At 41.3% G+C, this 21,320-nt stretch overlaps 1 protein-coding gene across 6 annotated transcripts in view; it reads right to left on the bottom strand.

Moving 5' to 3' along the window:
• XPO4 (exportin 4) overlaps nucleotides 1-21,320 on the bottom strand; it is a 340,414-nt gene that overhangs the window by 210,440 nt on the left and 108,654 nt on the right. For all 6 annotated transcript variants that reach the window (XM_029602525.1, XM_029602521.1, XM_029602524.1 and 3 more), the window contains exons 5-6: nucleotides 7,657-7,773; nucleotides 269-422 (exon numbers count right to left, since the gene is read on the bottom strand). In XM_029602525.1, the coding sequence (XP_029458385.1) occupies nucleotides 269-422; nucleotides 7,657-7,773 (271 nt within the window). The remainder of the gene's footprint in view (nucleotides 1-268; nucleotides 423-7,656; nucleotides 7,774-21,320) is intronic.

A 21,320-nucleotide genomic window follows, 5' to 3' on the forward strand; every position in this document is an offset into this window, starting at 1 on the left:
AGGTGAATAGTAGACATGGTGAAATGGGGATTCTCTACTAGAACTAAAACACGCAATTATGGTGAGAAGTCTACCAGGAAATATGTTTTGTTCAGTTCTTGTTCAAGGACAGCCCTTGCACAGTGCAAGATCTTCCTGGAGTGGCCTAATGTACTGAAATATGTTCATCAATGGAGAGAAACGGGTATTTGGTGGGTGGACATGAGAAGACAACTTACCACGCTCAGTGGCCAAGTCATTAAGACAGTCTCAAGCAGTGAAAGGATATAGTTTGGAGGCAGAAAGTTCCAGCTTAAGACCTGATTGGCTAGTGCAAGATACCGCTGAAACACTGAAGACATCTGAGCATTCAGGTTCTCTCGTCTGCTGAACTCCTGAAGTACCTCAACTGTTAACATGAAGATCTGTCGAAGGTCCTCCTCCTACAGCCAAAATACAAGAAGGACTTTTGCAGGGTTCTTACATCTTTGGACAAATGGAGAAGGAAGGTCATGGTTTCTTTTATTGACAAAGTTGTCATTGTATAAAAAGTAACAATTTTTGTGGTTATGTCTATGCTTTTTAAATGGGGATCCTTTTGATATACATAATATTTTGATAAGTTATAGTAATACCTAAAAGGAAAACATTATATAAATCAAAATGTGTCCAAGACAACAGGACCTTTGGCACTAAAATGTTTAAATACATAGCTTTCAGGCTGTAAGTCAAAATAGTTTAAGGCTAACAATCCGGAAACAAAGTGGTAGCCTTTGTCAAACAGTATGCTGATAAATGTGAAAAACAATTATACATTCTGGACATACACAGGTAGCTCACAAAACACAGTAAATTGTTAAATCTACCATCATGACTAATAACTTTGGTATTAATAAGAAACTGCCAGATTAATGTTTTGTCATATTGTAAATATTTTACCCAGTCAGAACAAATTAACCCTGATCAAATATAACTTTTTTTCAAGTTGTACTTTTATTGACCTTCATATAAGTACAGCATGCTAGATATACTTAGTCATCTGAATTAACCAAAACATTGGTTAAATAAGGTATTAGCCACATAAGGACAAACAAAATGATAAAAGGGATGGACCAGCTCTCCCATGAGAAAACACTAAAGAGGTTAGGGCTCTTCAGCTTAGAGATGAGGCAGCTGAGGGGGGTATCATGGAGGTCTATAAAATCATGAGTAGAATGGAATAGGTAAATGCGAAATTAGTTTATCCTTTCAAAAAATAAGATACTAGGGGATTTTCCATGAAGTTAAGTAAAACAAAAATAAAAAAAAATAATTTTCACTAAATGCATAAACAAACTCTGGAATTCACTGCCGAGTATGTGGTTAAAGACAGTTAGTGTTGCTGGGTTTAAAAAAAAGAAGATTTGGACAAGATCTGAAGGAAAGTCCATAAACTGATAACTAGATAAACTTGGAAAAGCCTCTGCTTATCCTTGAGTATAAGCAGCATGGAACCATACTATTATTTGGGATCTCTCCAGTTACTTGTGATCTAGATTGGTCACTGCCGAAAACAGGATATTGGGCTTGATGGAAACCTTGGTCTGAGCCAGTATAGCAATTCTTATAAATGTTAGAGGCAGGGTCCTTTTTCTTATACCTGCATTGTAATGGTTATAGAAAGTCTACACCCCTTGAGTTTATTTTATTTATTTTTTTACATTTTGTTGTGTCAGACTTGTTTGCATTTAAATGAGTTTTTCCTCCACTCAAACACCATATTCCACACTTCAGGCCAAAAATGTTTGAGGGACAATGAAAATTGAAATCCAGCTAGATAAGTCTGCACCCTCTCCCTCCCTAAGTCAATACTTGGTGGAAGTACCTTTGGCAGCAGTTAAAACAGTGAGTCTATTGAGATAGGTCTCCAACAAATTTGCACACCTAGATTTGTTACAAAACTGTTCGAGCTCTGTCAATTTCTTTGGGCAGCGTTGGACAGCAATCAAATCATGCCACTGATTTTCGACTAGATTGATGTCAGGGCTCTGACTGGGCCACTAAAGGACATTTACCTTTTTAATCCTAAGCTACTCCAGTGCAGCTCTCAGGGCTCTGACTGGGCCACTAAAGGACATTTACCTTTTTAATCCTAAGCTACTCCAGTGCAGCTCTGGTTATATGAGCCCGCTCACCCCTCCCTTCTGTGAGCCAGCAGTGAACAGTGAACCGGGAAATTAAGAGAAAAAAGGGAGAAGAGGGCTCAGAAACCTGCAAAATAAAGAGAAGCAGCAGGACCACGTGGTGAGTGATACTGCTCCCACCCCCAACCCAACCGGTCTAGCCCAGCACTGTTTTCAGGCCCTTAAATTACAGTTGCTCCCCGGGGCGACACGCGACCTAAGAGGCCTGCCCCTTAGTGCGCCCCTTCGTGCAGACCCGGAGGGCAGACTATACTCCTCTTTACAGTCACTTCAACCCATTCCTCCTATGTCACTGCAGGGCCCTCAGGCAGCTACAAACCACCACTTCAGCTCCACGTACCCCTGCAAGCAAACCTTGGCGGCGTCTCACCCCTCTTCTACCACACCCACACGGGGCCAACTCTAATCAGCTAATGCAACACCTTTATTTAACACAATACAACAGTTTTTCAACGGTCTTTCATCAGCAGCCCAGGAAGACTTTCTTCCTTCCCATTCTTATCCAATTCTCTAACATCCTCCGCCTGCCACCTCTTTACCCCCTCATTCCAGTCTACCACTCTTGCCAAACCGACCTCCTAGAATGCATCCAGTTTTTACAATCCCGATTCTTCATCACTGCCTACCATTGATAGGAAAATCAACCAGGCAAGCACAACACCGCAACCTAAAATCCCTCACTCCAATGCTGATTACACCAATCACCCAACTTCTAGGCCTCACCCTATTTTCGCTATCATTATTCAACGCACAATCTCTAACCAAGAAATCACTGATACTCGCCGACTATCTCTCCGACGCTAAGCCCGATATATGCGCAATAACTGAAACATGGCTTAAAGACTCAGACACAGCCATAATAAACCAACTACCGACGTTGACATATGACATCTTCTCACTCCCCAGACAGAAAAAAAGGGGAGGCGGAATTCTTTTAGCAACTAAAAAAAACTTAAGATTCTCTCAACACCCAGTCAACTCATACTCCAAACTAGAAATCGGCTTTTTCACTTCAGACCATCTTCAAATTCTACTTGTCTACGCTCCCCCGGGCCTCCTGGAAACAGATGCATCTCCTATGGTGGAAATAGTCTCAACTCTCCTCAACTTGGATGCCCTAGCCATTATCCTAGGTGATTTTAACCTGCATGTAGACAATCCCACTCTTACTACCAGCTGTGAAGCCTTTCTCACAGCCCTCTCAGCAATGGGATTCAAACAGATAGTGAACAAACCGATACACAAAGCCGGTCACACTCTGGACCTTATCTTTGTTAACAAAGACATCTATCCTGCATCGCTCCTCAATTGCAAGAAAGTACCTTGGTCAGACCACACTCTTATTTCGACCTCATTCTCACTGAAAGAATCCAGCACCCCCCACGTTCCTTCACCCACATTTCTTTACAGAAAATCTTGCTCCTCAGAAGACCTTAAGAACCTCCTGACCGCTCAACTTCCCCTTATAGACCTCACCGACCCGAACACGGCTCTCTGCTCTTGGAACAAAATTACAGAAGATATAGCCAACAAGCTCTGCCCACTATCTACAAAAAGGGCACACTCAAATGCTTCCAAAAGACAACCTTGGTTCACCAATGAACTTAGAAGGCTAAAACAATGCTTAAGGCAGAAAGAGAGCAAATGGCGCAAAGCCCCATGTCCCAGCACACTCTCCGCCTACAAATCTACACTACACCAATACAAGTCCTTTACTCTAAAATCAAAAAGGGACTTTTACGCCTCCAAGATCCATAATAACCTGGTCTTCGATGCCAAAGCACTCTTTGCCTACGTATCTAGCCTTACTCAAATCAACCCCCTGGAAGTTCCTAGCAACCTAGCACAAGCTAAAGCGGAAGAACTAGCTCTATTTTTCCAAAACAAAATTGCCAGCCTTCTAACACAGCTGCCCTCCAATACCACCTCATACTCGACTTCTTTTAATCTCTACTTCAAAAGCACCCGTCTTGAAGCTTTCGATCCCATCTCCTCCACTGAGATACAAGTAGCACTAAGGAGAATGAAACCTTCCTCTCATCCTACGGATCACATTCCTACGAAACTCCTCTTGACAATTCCAGACTCCATTTCCAAAATTCTGGCGGACATCATTAATTGTTCTCTCTCCCAAGGACTCTACCCAGAGGACCTTAAATTGGCTTCTCTCAAACCACTCCTAAAAAAACACAATCTGGATCCTAAAGATCCAAATAACTTCCGCCCGATCGCCAACCTGCCCTTCATAGCACAACTCATGGAAAAATTAGTGAACACTCAACTTTCAGACTACTTAGAAGATAATAATCTCCTGTTCCCCTCCCAACATGGGTTCCGCAAAGCCTTTAGCACAGAATCACTCCTCATTTCCCTGACAGACTACCTCATCATGGGCCTCGACAAAGGACAATCATTTCTACTGATTCTACTGGACCTCTCGGCAGCGTTTGACACTGTCAATCACACCATCCTCATAAATCAGTTGGCAGCAATAGGAATTACTGGCGCCGCACTTAATTGGTTCAAAACTTCTCAACAACAGAGGCTACAAGGTTAAAATCCAAAACAAAGAATCATCATGTTACAATTCAACCGTAGGAGTCCCACAGGGTTCCTCTCTGTCCCCTACGCTCTTTAACATCTATCTCTTACCGCTATGCCAGCTCCTCTCCAGCCTCAATCTAAAACACTTTCTATATGCGGACGATATTCAGATAATAATCCCTGTTAAAGAAACATACTTGAAAACACTAGATCACTGGGAAAACTGCCACCAACAAGTCAAACTCCTCCTCACTAGTCTAAACTTAGTATTAAATTCCTCCAAAACCGAACTCCTGCTCATCTCTCCCGAGAACAGTAACATCACTTCCACGCACCCTGGCATCCCACAATCCACGCAACTGAGAGACCTTGGAGTTTTAATTGACAATCGGATGAATTTGAAAGCTTCTATCAACAAAACTACCAAAGACTGTTTTCACAAACTCCAAGTCTTGAAAAGGATAAGACCTCTCTTTCACTTGCAGGACTTTAGAACAATCCTTCAGGTATTAGTTTTCTCAAAGTTAGACTATTGCAATTCTATCCTACTAGGTCTCCCTTCCTCCTATACCAAACCGCTTCAGATGGTACAAAATACGGCAGCACGAATATTAACAAACACCAGAAGAAGAGATCACATCTCCCCTATCCTAAAAAGCCTTCATTGGCTGCCAGTGCACTTCAGAATTCTCTACAAATCCATCTCCGTTATCTACAAAATCATTCATCAACATACTTCTATCGACCTGCAAATTCCTCTCCTCTTACACAATTCTTCAAGACCTACCAGAGACGCATATAGAGGTTCACTCCAGGTTCCTCCAACCAAAGCCACTAGACATATTACCTTGAGAGATCGGGCCCTCTCTACCGCCGGTCCCCCTAAATGGAATTCCATCCCCCCAGACCTAAGACAGGAACCCTGCCTCCCAACCTTCAGGAAGAGACTTAAGACTTGGCTCTTCAAACAAGCTTTCCCGGACTCCAGCTAATGTACTTCAACTTCAAGTTCCATAACACAACCAGCTCATTTAACTGTTCGTTGTAAATATTTAAAATGCTATTAACCTTTTCTTTTTCCTTCCTCTCCCAGTTTAAGCATCCCTGTTTTTTGTAACTACTTTCTTCCGCACTAAAGTTCCAGTTTGTTTTTTCTTTCTGTGCACCACTGTTTTAATGTAAACCAGCATGATGTGATTTTATCATGAATGCCGGTATAAAAAACCTTAAATAAATAAAATAAAATAAATAAATATGCTTCGAGTTGCTGTCATGCTAAAAGGTGAATCTCAGTCCCAGTTTTAGCTTTCCTGCAGAGAGCGGCAGGTTTTCCTCAAAATCCTTTCTGTACTTTTCTTCATTCATTATCCCTTCTATCCTGACAAGTGCCCCAGTTCCCCCCAATGAGAAACATCCCCATAACACGATATTGCCACCACCATGCTTCACAGTAGGGATGGTGTTCTCCTGCTAATGAACTGTGCTGGGTATGCAAAAAGTTCTACTTTAGTTTTATCTGCTCACAGAATTTTTTTCCACATGGCTACAGTAACCCCCAAGAGTTTCTTTGCGTATTTCAAATAGGATTCAAGGTGAGCTTTGACTAATGGCTTCCTTCTTGCTACCCTACCATACAAGCCATATTTGTGGTGTTTGCAATATTGTTTCCATTAACACACTTTGACCAGTCTTAACCATGGATGTCTATAGCTCTTTCAAAGCTGCCATTGTTCTCTTAGTTGCCTCTCTGATCAGTCTCCTCCTTGCTTGGATGTTCAGTTTAGAGTGACAGCTTGATTTAAGCATGGCAGTGACAAACACCTTCCACTTCTTAATAATCATCTTGATTGTGCTCAAAGGGATATTCAAGGACTTTGCTTTATTATCCATCCCCAGATCTGTACCTTTCCACAATTTTGTCCCGGAGTTCTTTTGTCAGCTACTTGGTGCTCATGTTTGGATCTTTGCTTTGAAATGCACTACCCAGCATAGAAAGCCAAGAGGTACTACTGAATTTATTCTGTCATGTGATTCAGTATAATTTCACAAAAAAAGGTGGCCCAGTACACAGATAACACAGGTAAGAACCAAAAGAATATAATCGTGTGCTGCGTTAACTCTTAATGCGGTTGCATATAAACTAATTTTAGAAAACTTCAAGAAAATGGATACATCTCATCAATAATCAAATTGTAAAAGTCCTTTTAATCAGAGAATGTCCTATACAGGTGTGAATCTATTCAGTAAATGTCCATGTTGAATGTTGAAAAACTTTCAAACAATTGTGAATAGGGGCTGCAACGAGTATAATTTGACACAGGTGGAGCCAATAAACTTAGTATGTGTTTTTGAAGGCAAGTGATTACACCAGAGCTTTTAAGCATTTAGGATTGCTACAAAAAGTAAGGATGTGCATTCGTTTAATTCTTTTCCCATTACATGTCAATTAGATGTGCATTTGTTTCATATGTTTCATACTACATGCTTGTATAGGAAACGTATGAAACGGATGAAATGAATGCACATCCCTAACAAAAAGTACAAGGTGGGGGGGAAGTGGACACTTATCCAACCAAGCTATTCCATGTTTTTATTTCGACTTCATTTTCAAAGGATTTCTGGAATATACTTTTCACGTGGCAGTTGTGGGATAAGATGAGTGGATACAAGCAAAACACATTGTTTTAATGCTCCATTTTACTTCCAGGGTATGAAGCAACAAAAGTTGTCTATTTTGGAAGGGTGTGTAGACTTTCTATATTCACTGTAAAGTCACATTGTAGTTCTGTTCAATATTGCAAATATTTCTTTCAATGTTTCAATAAAGTGGAACTTTATTAGGAAAGAAAATAAAGTATGAATATATTTATTATTACTGAAGTCTATTTTAAAAACACAATTTTAGAATGTATAGATAAGGTTTGATTCACAACACAAATTCAGCCTTTACCTGAAATATTCGTTTACAGTTGCCATGGAACTCCATGCTAAGTCCAATGTTGCTTGTTTTACTAGAGCTTGAGAATTCACTTAACAGTGCTGTTAAAATCGAACAGGCCAAAGTTTGCTATAGGAGGAATCAAATAATTACAATACAGTTAGTGAGATACAAGGCACCAGATTTTCCACGCACTAAAGAGACAAGGAACTTTATTGCTGCTAAAGCAAGTTTTCTTACCTCTAAACAGGATTCTCTATATATAGTACAGCAGGATGAATTAGCCCTTATGTATCCAACAAGGATAGATCTCAGTAAGACTTTACTGGGCATGCACAGAGTTCCTGCACATACACTGCCTCCTGAGCCTCTGTCTCTTCCAGAGATTAAACTTTAGCAAGGCAGTCAGTTCTCCAGAGAGGTGACCTGATATAAGAACGACTAAATCAGCCTGCTCTCTATGGAAGATTTTTTTTTTTTTTTTTTATAGGTAAGAAACTCATTTCTCTGTCGATTAGCAGGCATAAATTAGCCACAATGCCTGGGGAGGCCCAAGCTGAGGGTTGCATGGTGGAGCAGACACTTAAGTCATTCTGGCCCCACCAAGTGGAGAGTAGACTATTAGGTAAAAAGGCTATGCAAAACTAGTTGCCCAAAATTACCTTCTCCTCAGAACATGCTGTGCATAGTAGTGGGAAATGAAGGTGTGAACAGATGACCAAGTAGCAGCTTTGTAAATGACTTTAATAGAAGTGGATTGATTTATTTAGCTTTATATACCGGCTTTCAACTTAATTTCAAGGCGGTTTACACTGATAGAATTTGCAGTAGCAACATTCAAAACACACTTATACTGAACCTATCGTTATACATGTTACTTCATTTTTCAAAAAAGTTAAATTAATAAAACAATACTTTTACATAGTCTAAAACCATTTTAAAATACAATAATACTGATAAAACCCCAATCATTTCTTTCCCTTCCTCCTCATTTCTTTCTCTTCCTCCTTCCCTTCTTCATGCCCTCTTTCCCGTCTTTCCCCCCCTTCCCCTTATTCTCCTTATTATATCTCATCCGCTAAGTAAAACTGAGGTAGGAAGGGTCAATTATTTTGGATAAAAGCCTGCTGGAATAACCAGGTTTTTATCTGCTTCTTGAAGCTATTGATATTTTCCTCTGTACGAATTTCAACAGGTAAGGAATTCCACATCTTTGGTCCTGCCAGTGACAAGGACCTCTCCCTCACTGAACCGAGATGGGCTAATTTGGGTGATGGTATTGTCAATAGGGCAACCTGAGAGATCTGAGAGAAGCCATTGAAGTCTCCATGGCTTTTCACTTGATGAGCCCTGACAATCTGCAATCTGTAAGACAGCACTTAACAGCGCACTATGCCAACTGCTAGCCAACCGGAGACAGTTCGTTTGCAACTGCCCTTCTCAATCTACTGGGATCAGAGGACACAAATAGTTGAGAATCTTAACAGCAAGGCTGAGTCCTCGTTAGGTAATATGCCAGGGCTCTTTTAAGTCTCCTTTGTGCGCATGAGGTCTTGGAAAGAACATATGTAGCGCAATGTGGAACACAGATACCACTTTCAGAAGAAATGGAGTAAATTCATAGAACCACCTTATTAAGAAAACAAATCTGAAGGTATGGTGAATACAAAACCAAAAAACTTGTAGTTCACTTAATCTTCATGCTAAAATGATGTCTACAAGAAACACTTTCCAGGTGAGGAAGTTTAAGTCCATTAATCTGAGAGATGAAAGGAGATTTCATGAGTTGAACTATGACTACATTGAAGTCTAAAGGCACTGGAGGTTTGCTGACCAGAAATTTTGATTGCCATAGTCCTTTAATTAATTTTGATACATGGTGGAGAGAGATCGGAGCACCCTCCACCTGCTGGTAGCACTCCACAATGGCATGGCATGACTGAAGAAGTGGCTGAGGCCTGATCATGAGAGATAGCATAGATACTGAAGCAAGTCGCTTGGGCTACAGGAGAAAGGATTCAACTGGTTGTTCCTACACCAGGACAAGACCCGCTTCTAATTGAAATTGTAGGATCTTCTGGTTGAAGCTTGCTTAGGAGAAATCAAAATATCCTCCACCTCTTTGGGAAGAAGTGATGAGGAGACTGCTGTTCACTCAACATCCATGTCTTGAGAGCCAGCAATGGTAAATCTGGATAAGACAACCTGCCATCCTCCTCTGTGATGAGATTCGGAGATGTTCCCAGTGGACCCAGAGACTGAATTTACAGACAAATGAGACATAGATACCATACTTGCTGAAGCCAGGCTGGTACTATGAAGATTATCCCTACCTTGTCCCAAAAGATCTTCCAACAAGCCTGGTGATTAGAGGAATTGGTAGTTATACATGGAGTAAAAAGATGCTTCAGACTAGCACAAAAGACTTAGGAGCTGATCTGTAGCTGTTCAAATGCATGGAGCACAACTTCAAACTTTCTGTTGAGAGGCAAACAGGTCAATCACCGGCCTTCACCAGTGACTAAATAAGGTGCTGCAATTCCTTGATCCAAGGATCACTCAGGTGGTTGTATCACTCTGCCTAGGCAGTCCTCCAACAAAATTCTAAATTTGTCAAAGTTAGGCCACCTAGATATGAGCATCGTGATGTCCTGCCCACAACCAAATCTGTAGGGCCTCCTGAAGCCGAAGATGATAAACACGGTGTCCTCAGCCCAGAGGAGATGGACAACAGTCTGTCTCTGGCATCCCTATCTGCCAACGGCACTGACGGAACCAATGTTCCTGCCAATGTCGATGGCATGGGTCCATCGGTGTGGCTCCAAGATCCATCGATGCCTTTGCCACTGATGCCGATGGCTCGGTCTTCCTCGACCCGAAGCACCAATCCATCTTGTCAAATCGAAGCCGAAGTCCCTTCGGGTTTGATGCTTGTGCCCCCAAAAGACTCCAGTCATCATGTGATGCTCCCAGGCAGAGAACACATATCTCTTGAGAAATTCTTAATGGACATGGTCCTCTGGCACAGAGGGCATCAATGAAAACTGGATGTGGCCATGACTGAACGAAAGAAAAGGGGCCACAGATACGAAACAAAGATGGTGGCAATTGATGGCCAGCGGGTACTGCTGCCACTGGATTAATTGACTGCAAAAGGAAACTTTCCAGAAACGCCAAAAACCCTGACTAGGATACTACGGGGAGGCTCAGAGAGGGACCCAGCGATGGAACGATAATGAAAATTGTGAAAAAGGACAATGAAAAAAGTACTTTTCCAATGGGCCAGAAACAGCCAAAGTGAGCTCAGACTGCAAGGCTTACAGCTCTGCAGAAAAGAAGAGACTGAAGAGGGACCCCCAACTGGACACGTGGTATAGGGCATGCCTAGGCAAAATTCTAGGAACTCTGACATAAGTTTTCTGCATCTGGGCTCCATTGATGATGTCACCCATGTGTGTAGACTACCATCCTGCTTGTCCTTGGAGAAAACACTTCTCTGCCAGCAGTAAGACTGATTAGTATGCAGAAATGCTCATTCAATAGAAATATGTTAAAAAAACAAATCACTGATTGTGTCAGTCCTTAAACATATGGCACACATTTTGCAAAACAATATTCACCAACACTTGGTCCCACAGTTAAAACCAGGATTCACCAACACCAACCATGAGTCCTCAGATAGCAAACCCATGTGGAATTTAGCAGTCTAAACAGATTCAGAAAACTGAAAATAGAATTGAAAGCTCACTGGCTGAATTGTCCAGCATTCTGCAGGAACCTGGGCTAACAATTACCCTATGAGAGTCAGAATGGGCAGAGAGACAGAGAGCACACACATGCACCACAAGATACAAGGTTTCAAGAGAGTCTTCTCATGATCTGAATACTTGTAAACTAGCTTTTTATGCATGCCATTACTTAGCTCCCTGTCTCAATGGACACAAAATAAAAATAAATACATAACCCCGCCTCCCCCCCCCCCCCCAAAGAGATGCATGAAAACTCTGGTATTCAACTTGTATATGGTTATAGCTACCAACCAATGGCAGGGCAGTTTTCAAAATGCTCTATGTCATCACGAGGTGCTCCAATTACCCTGAGATTTCAACTGAACTGACCTGTTTCCCCAAAGGAAAGAAAACAAAACAGGAATTCTAAGAGTCACGAGCATAGAAGACACATGAAAAGCATGAGCTGGGAGTCCTAGGGTGCTCAATCTGTGGTAGAAAGATTTATAAACTGGACCAGTGGTTCAACAGTTACTAGGATATCCTAGTTACATGGGAAACAGCTAGACATAGTATGATTTAACAAGGCCAGTCTTCCTGTACAAAACTAGGCTAAAAATAGCTTCTAATTAAACCATATAGACTGTAGAAAAAGGAAACATATTTCGTCATTCTTACTTTGGTTATTAATCTATTTCTCAAGAATATAGTTGCTTTCATTTACTTTGTGCCGCTTAAAGAATAAATGTCTTGAAGACCTGAAGCATAGCTTAAGGATGACAAGAAGCTACATTGATAAAATAAGGGCATTTTTGCTCTAGGGGACCTGCTTCCTCTCAAGGCTGTGCCCAAACACTGCTACTACTTCAGAATTACCGACTTTAATCCTAGACCGATTGGAGCCAAGTTGCCGAGGATGGCCAGAGGGCTACAAATGTTTACAGGGTCATGCATGCAGGCAATTGTCCAGGGGTTAAATGGAAATATGCGCACTACCTCTGAACACCCAAAAGATTAAAGTTGAAATGATACTATTTATGCGAGCTCATCTAACAGCTGAATGCCATGCCACACACCCACCAACTGCAACATCTTTGTTCAGAAATGCTTCTAATGTCAATACCTTGACCCTGCAGGCGCTAGTTATCTTAGCACAGGCTGAACTAAATCCCTGCTTGCAGCAAACACCCAATCTGAGCAGGCCCCAGTATTAATGTGTGCTTCCAGCAGGCGTTCGCTACATGAAAGCTTTCACTGAGAAAGAACCTCACTGCCATGTCTTCAATGCAGTCATAAATCTTTACTGGTTCAGATGTCCCCGCCGAGAGTCCCCTTTATAAATACAGTCCTCAAGCCCTGGAATTTGAAACTGTTGCATGCAATTTCAAAACTGGACTATAGCTACTTTTTTTTTTTTTTTTTAAGCTTTCATGAAAATGTAATTCAGCATCAGTTTGGGTTTTATTTTCAGTGGTGTGTAATTCTTTATAAAAAAAAATTCTAGCTTTGCATTTTATTTTAATCTTTTATCTTCCTGTAGCCCAGTAAAGTTCTTCATTTTCATGTCAATTGAGCCCTCTGTTGGCTGCCATAACCAACCAGCTCTGTGCTCAGAGGAGTATAAAGTAGCACTGCATGGATCCTGTAAACAGCATTTCCAATCTGGTGAACACCACAAACCATAAATTATGTAAAATATAAGGAGAAATAATTTGGACTGAAACGAAACTAGATCAAGGCATAAGAAACAGAAAGAAAGCAAGCAAAGGAACAGGATACCAATCTGCATTTCCTTCAGTCCCCAGTTGGCTGAAACATGGAAGGGAAGCTTCGTCTGTGACTATTCTCTTCTGACCAGCAGAGATCATTGCTGCAGAGCTGCAACATTGTTAACCCTGTTAAGAACACAAGAAACTGCCAAAATGGGTCAGACCAAGGGTCCATCAAGCCCAGCATCCTGTTTCCAACAGTGGCCAATCCAGGATACAAGTACCTGGCACGTACCCGAATACTAAGTAGATCCCATGCTACTGATGCTAGTAATAGCAGTGGCTATTCTCCAAGACAACTTGATTAATAGCAGTTAATGGACTTCTCCAAGAACTTCTCCAAACCTTTTTTAAACCCAGCTACACTAACTGCACTAACCACATCCTCTGGCAACAAATTCAAAAGCTTAATTGTGCATTGAGTGAAAAAGAATTTTCTTAGATTAGTTTTAAATGTGCTACTTGCTAACTTCATGGAGTGGCCCCTAGTCTATTATCAGAAAGAGTAAATAACGATTCACATCTACCTGTTCTAGACCTCTCATGATTTTAAAGACCTCTATCATATTCCCCCTTAGCCTTCATTTCTTCAAGCTTAACAACCCTAATCTCTTTAGCCTTTCCTCATAGGGGATCTGTTCCATCCCCTTTATCATTCTAGTCACTCTTATCTGTACCTTCTCCATCGCAACTATATCTTTTTTGAGATGAGACAGCCAGAATTGTACACAGTACTCAAGGTGCGGTCTCACCATGGAGTGATACAGAGGCATTATGACATTTTCCGTTTTATGCACCATCCCCTTACAAATAATTCTTAACATTCTATTTGCTTTTTTGACTGCTGCAGCACACCGAGCTGACGATTTCAATGTATTATCTACTATGACGCCTACATCTTTTTCCTGGGTGGTAGCTCCTATTATGGAACCTAGCATTGTGTAACTACAGCATGGATTATTTTTCCCTATATGCATCACCTTGCACTTATCCACATTACATTTTATCTGCCATTTGGATGCCCAATCTTCCAGTCTCGCAAGGTCCTCCTGCAATTTATCACAATCCGTTTGTGATTTAACTACTCTGAATAATTTAGTATCATCTGCAAATTGATTATCTCACTCATCATATTCCTTTCCAGATCATTTACAAATATATTGAAAAGCACAGGTCCAAATACAGATCCCTGAGGCACTCCACTGTTTACCCTTTTCCTCTGAAAAAATTGACCATTTAATCCTACTCTGTTTCCTGTCTTTTAATCAGTTTGTAACCCACGAAAAGATGCTGCCTCTTATCCCATGACTTTTTAGTTTTCTTAGAAGTCTCTCATGAAGGACTTTGTCAAACACCTTCTGAAGATCCAAAAACACTACATCTACTGGCTCACCTTTATCCACGTTTATTAACTCCTTCAAAAAAATGAAGATTTGAGAGGCAAGACTTGCCTTGGGTAAATCCAAGCTGACTGTGTTCCATTAAACAATGTCTTTCTATATGCTCTGATTTTGATCTTTAGAATAGTTTCCACTATTTTTCCCGGCACTGAAGTCAAGCTCACTGGTCTATAGTTTCCTGGATTGCCTCGGAGCCTTTTTTAAATATAGGGTTGCATTGGCCACCCTCCAGTCTTCAGGTACAACAGATGATTTTAATAATAGTTTACAAATTTTTAACTAACAGATCTGAAAATTCATTTTTGAGTTCCTTCAGAACTCTGGGGTGCATACCATCTAGTCCAGGTGATTTGCTACTCTTTAGTTTGTCAATCTGGCCTACTACATCTTTCAGGTTCACAGTGATTTGGTTCAATTCATCTGAATCATCACCTTTGAAAACCATCTCTGGAACTGGTATCTCTCCAACATCCTCATTATTAAACACAGAAGCAAAGGAATTCAACTAGTCTTTCTGCAATGACCTTTTCTTCCCTAAGAGCCTCTTTAACCCCTCAGTCATCTAATAGTCTAACCAACTCCCTCACAGTTTTCTTGCTTTGGATATATTTTAAACAAGATTTTATTATGAGGTTTTCCCTCTATGGCCACCTTCATTTCAAATTCTCTCTTAGCCTGCCTTATCAATGTTTTATACTTAACTTGACAATGCTTATGCTTTTTCCTATTTTCTTCAGATGGATCCTTCTTCCAATTCTTGAAGGATTTTTTTTGGCTAAAATAGCCTCTTTCATCTCACCTTTTTAGCCATGCCAATAATCGTTTTTGCCTTCTTCCCACCTTTCTTAATGCATGACTACATCTGGACTGCGCTTTTAAGATTGTACTTTTAAACAATGTCCACACCTGTTGTACACTTAACCTTTGCAGCTGCATCTTTCAGGGTTTTCAAAATTTCCCTTTTGAAAATTTAGTGTTTGAGCTATAGATTTCCATATTGTCCTCCTTCTAGTCATACGTTCAAATTTGATCATGTTAAGAACACTATTGCCAAGTGGCCCCACTACAGTTACCTCTCTCACAAAATCCTGCACTCCATTAAGAATTAAATCTAAAATAGCTCCCTCTCTCATTGGTTCCTGAAACATTTGCTCCACGAAGCAGTCGTTTATTCCATCCAGGAATTTTATGTCTCTAGCATGTCCTGATGTTACATTTACCCAGTCAATATTGGGGTAATTGAAATCTCCCATTATTACTGCACTGCCAAATTGGTTAGCTTCCCTGATCTCTCTCAGCATATCATCTGTCTGATCATTTTGGCCAGGTGGATGATAGTAAACTCCTATCACTATACTTTTATCCAACACACATGGGATTTCTACCCATATAGATTCTACTAAGCATTTAGTCTCTTGATTGATCTTTATCCTGTTGGACTCTATACCCTTCAGGACATAAAGTGTTACACACCCAAACAAGTTGATTCTCCCTATCATTGTGGTATAACTTGTACCCTGATATAGCGCTGTCCCATTGGTTATCCTTTCTTCCATGATATTCCTGAATCCAGGTCTCCAACATTGCAAGACACAGTGTTGCTGCTAAGACAAGCAACCAACCATCAGAAATTTCAGATTTGGGGGAAAATGGTCAATTATATTCAGAACTTAAATTCAGATTTGCACTAAACAGTATGCATGTGTGCCTGAGAGCACACATGCACACTGTGTGCTCTCAGGCACATGTATGTATGTGTGCTCTCAGGCACACATGTATGTGTGCGCATGAGAAAGAGGGAGGGAGCCGATGGCGGTGATATAGAAACAAGACCGAAAAGCTCCTAGGTTCGAGTAGAGATCTGTCTCCTAAGCCACCGATTTCGGGAACCTGACCGCTGAAAATAGCAAGTGATTTCGGCACTAGTCCCCTGATGCTCCTCTGGTGGAATTGCAAAGTGCTGTGACCAGTTAGGGAGCCTCAAGATCATAGAAACATAGAAACATAGAAATGACGGCAGAAGAAGACCAAATGGCCCATCCAGTCTGCCCAGCAAGCTTCCCTCATTTTTTCTCTCATACTTATCTGTTTCTCTTAGCTCTTGGTTCTAATTCCCTTCCACCCCCACCATTAATGTAGAGAGCGGTGATGGAGCTGCATCCAAGTGAAATATCTAGCTTGATTAGTTAGAGGTAGTAGGGGTAGTAACCGCCGCAATAAGCAAGCCTCACCCATGCTTATTTGTTTTTACCCAGATTATGTTATACAGCCCTTATTGGTTGTTTATCTTCTCCCCTGCCGTTGAAGCAGGGAGCTATGCTGGATATGCGTGAGGTATCAGTTTTTTTCTTCTCCCATGCCGTTGAAGCAGAGAGCCATGCTGGATATGCGTCGAGAGTGAAGTATCAGGTACATTTGGTTTGGGGTAGTAACCGCCGTAACAAGCCAGCTACTCCCCACTTTGTGAGTGCGAACCCTTTTTACTTCTCCCCTGCCGTTTAAGCAGAGAGCTCTGCTGGATGTGTGAAGTAACAGTTTTTCTTCTCCCCTGCTGTTGAAGCAGAGAACTATGCTGGATATGCATTGAAAGTGAAGTATAAGAATGGAGTGATCAAGCTAGTTGAAAGGCATCAGGAATAGAGGAAGGTGGAGGTAGTAATTTGGTTATTTGGTTTGGGGTAGTAACCGCCGTAACAAGCCAGCTACTCCCGTCTTTGTGAGTGCATGAAAGCGTGAGCCGGCGATCGCTGGATCAGCACGCCCGTGCACTAGCCAAGAGCGCTAACCTGCTGGTTGTGCTCCCGGATCTGGTGAGTGTGGGATCGACTACGAAAACCACCAACTTCTCAAGCCCCAGGAACCGCGAGTCATGGGCCCAGGATGCACCAGCTGAGGCTGCCAATCCAGGCCGATATCCATTGCGTGTGCCCGCCAGAACCCCCCAGAGCCCTCCAGCTGAGTCAGCCGACCTGTGCAGGCAGAATAAGCCGGTCTGTGTCAGTTGTGACTGCCAACCTGCACCGTCCTGAACTGAGTCAGCCGACCTGTGTAGGCAGATTCAGCCGGTCCCACGCTGAGATAGCTGACTGCCAACCTGCTTCGTACCGCGCTGCCCTGCACCGACCTGAGAATGCAGGCAAAGTCGAACCTGTGCCAACTTAGACTACCAACTGAGCTTAGGACCTGCACCGTTTTAACCGCCAGCAAAGCATTGGGTCTGCATCGACCTGAGACGACCATCCGCACATGGGATCTGCGCTGAGTCCTCCGGCCATGTGCGGGTCCTACGCCAACTGAAACCACTGGCATAGCGTTGGGCCTGCACCAAACTGAGTCTGCCGGCTGAGCGTGAGACTTGCGCCAGCTAAGTGCAGAACAGAAGCGTTCCTGAACCTGCTGAGACCGTTGATCGCAGAACACATTCGGTCCTGCGGAGCTCTTGACCCACAGACCTGCGGACTGCGATCTGAAGACCTGCAGACCTTGCCACCTATGGACTGCGGACCACAGAGTGCAGACTGCGATCCTGTGGACAGCAAACTGAGTCCACCTGCGGACCCACAGTCAGCTGGGTGAATCCACCGACCAATTCCTAACCACTTCTAAACCTCATCACCCATGATCCTGCGGAACCACTGACCTCCCCACCCGCGGACCTCCCATCTGCCTTTAGCAACAAAATCTCAGCTAGAAACAGAATTAAAAATCAGATCACAACGTATACCTGGTCAAGGAAAAAAAAGCTAATGAACATATAAATCCAAACAAATCTAATAAAATTCTACAACACTCTACAAACACCAAAACATCAGAACTTTCCTACTGCTCTCCAGTCTACTTCTGAACGCACAGTCAATTAAAAAAAAAAATCCCACTAATCAATGATATTAATCAAACAACCAACAAATAGCAAGTGATTTCGGCACCAGTCCCCTGATGCTCCTCTGGTGGAATCGCAAAGTGCTGTGACCAACTGAAACATGGGTAAACAACAAGGATAACATACTATTAAACTAATTATCACATCCAAATTACAATCTATTCCATATCCCAAGACAAAATAGAAAAGGTGGAGGCTTATTAATAATCTGCGAAAATGAACTCAAATTAACACTAAAGAAAACTGAAATCTGCTCACCCTATGAAGTAGCCATATTAAAATCAAAACAAATTTAACATCGGATTAGTATACTGCCCTCCAGGCCTTCTCCAAAAAGACTGTTCACCCTTAATCGAACTTTTCACAAAAGAAATCCCTTCTCCTGAAATAACTTTAATTTTAGGAGATTTTAATCTTCATGTAAATGAGTCTCCAAGATCCATCTCCTGCGACATGTTCCTAGAAACAATGGAAGCCTTAGGTTGGACTCAACATGTCTCTGAAGCCTCCCACAAAGAATGTAATAAACTCGATATTTTCGCAAACCCCAATAATTTTAGCATAAAGACCAAACACACAATAATCCCATGGTCTGACCACAACCTAATCAAAGCAGACCTAATAGACAAAAAGCAAATAGCAAAAACCCCTGAAAATATAACTACCCTAACATTCAGAAGGAAAATAAAAGCTGAAACACTAACTACTGCATTAGAGACCAAAATCTCCAATCTAAATCTAAACAGTTGCAAATGAGGCATTCGTTTCATGGGATAGCATGATCAAGGAAATAGACAAATTTAGCCCAATCCAAACAAAATAAATAATCATAGAAAAATGAACCCCTGGCATAATGAAGAACTGAAAGAATCTAAAAAAACACCTAAGAAAACTTGAAAACATTGGCAAAAAAAAAAATTTCTGATAAATCACTAAGATAAAAATCATACCTGTCTCATTACCAAACCCTTACAAACAAACAAAAAAAAAAAAGACTATTATGAAAAACAGATACATGGAGTAATGTTCAACTCAAAACTTCTGATAAGAGACCCCTCTTCACTTCAATCCTCGAATAATACATTCGCTACACCTTCATGCAATGACTATGTCACAACTTTAACTGAAAAAATCCAGAGACTGAAACAAATCACCTTTATCCAATCTCCTTACAATTCGGAAGACTCAATTACAAATAATAATAATATGTCTTCCTTTGACACAGTCTTGAAACTGGAAATAAGCAAAATCATAACTAATCTAAAACCAGCTACTCACCCCCTTGAACTTATACCAGCATCCTTGCTGAAACAAGTAAACCAAACAATAACCCCTACTATCACAACGCTGGTCAACCTTGCCCTTACAGGATACATGCCCCAAAGCCTAAAACAGGCAGTTTATTAAACCAATGCTGAAGAATAAATCAGGGAGTTCAGACGACTGGGATAACTACCATCCAATCTCTAACCTAACCTTCCTTGCAAAAATTCTTGAAAAAAGCTGTTCTTTCCCAATTAGAATCTCATCTTGAAGACAAGACCCTATATCCCAACCAATTTATATTCCAGAAGAATCGCTCAACAGAAACTCTCCTACAATCCTTAACAGACCCTATACTGCTAGGCTTTGACTCTAATGAATCATATTGCCTAGTGCTGATGAGACTTAACTGCAGCCTATGCCACCAGCTGAGAAATATAGGGACTGATGGGAATGTACTAAGCTGGTTCACCTCATTCGAAGACAGATCTTTCCAAGTAAAACTAGACAACCACATTTCCGACACATTCCAGTGCACAACTAGAGTTCCGCAGGGCTCACGGTTATCACCAACCCTATTTAATATATACAGTAATTTGCAAGGCAGAAGCATAACAGAGCTAGGAATTAACTTATTTTTATATGCGGACGATCTACAACTCTATGTCCCTCTTAAAAATACATTTGAGAAAACAACTTCTCTCATCTCTGAATATATGACTACAATTAATGAAAAACTTGTGCAACTGAAACTCTCAATGAACCCCAAAAAAAACAGAATTTGGTTAAGCTGAAACCCTCCAAAATATATTCCTCCAGGTATAGATCTTGCAAATCACCATTTAATCCCAGCTACTCAAGTAAGAGATCTAGGAGTCCAAACTGATAATTTAACAATGAAAGCCCACATTAGCAAACTGATCGAATCTGAATTCTACAAGCTGCGAATCCTAAGCAGACAAACCATTACTATGCACAGTAGATTTCAGAACAGGCTTACAATCTCTAATATTCTCTAACCTTGATTACTGTAATTCCCTACTTCTAGGACTTCCAGCCAGTCATTTAAAATCCCTGCAACTACTGCAGAATGCTGCTGCCAGACTTTTGACTGGAACAAGAAAATCAATCACATCACCCCAACTCTGTAAGCACTACATTGGCTCCCTGTACATTCAAGATTATTATACACTCCATGAAGTTAGCATGGGGCACATTTAAAACTAATCGGAGAAAGTTCTTTTTTACTCAACGCACAATTAAACTCTGGAATTTGTTGCCAGAGGATGTGGTTAGTGCAGTTAGTATAGCTGTGTTTAAAAAAGGATTGGATAAGTTCTTGGAGGAGAAGTCCATTACCTGCTATTAAGTTCACTTGGAGAGTGGCCACTGCCATTAGCAATGGTTGGTTACATGGAATGGACTTAGTTTTTGGGTACTTGCCAGGTTCTTATGACCTGGATTGGCCACTGTTGGAAACAGGATGCTGGGCTTGATGGACCCTTGGTCTGACCCAGTATGGCATTTTCTTATGTTCTTATGTTCTTACAAAGTTGTAACAAAAATATTCAACATCATTAATATGAATAACATGATGGGAATAACATTTAACCACATATTCCTACGCAAAATCTTA

This window comes from Rhinatrema bivittatum, chromosome 5 (assembly GCF_901001135.1).
Source record: "Rhinatrema bivittatum chromosome 5, aRhiBiv1.1, whole genome shotgun sequence".
In the NCBI taxonomy this organism is placed as follows: Eukaryota; Metazoa; Chordata; class Amphibia; order Gymnophiona; family Rhinatrematidae; genus Rhinatrema; species Rhinatrema bivittatum.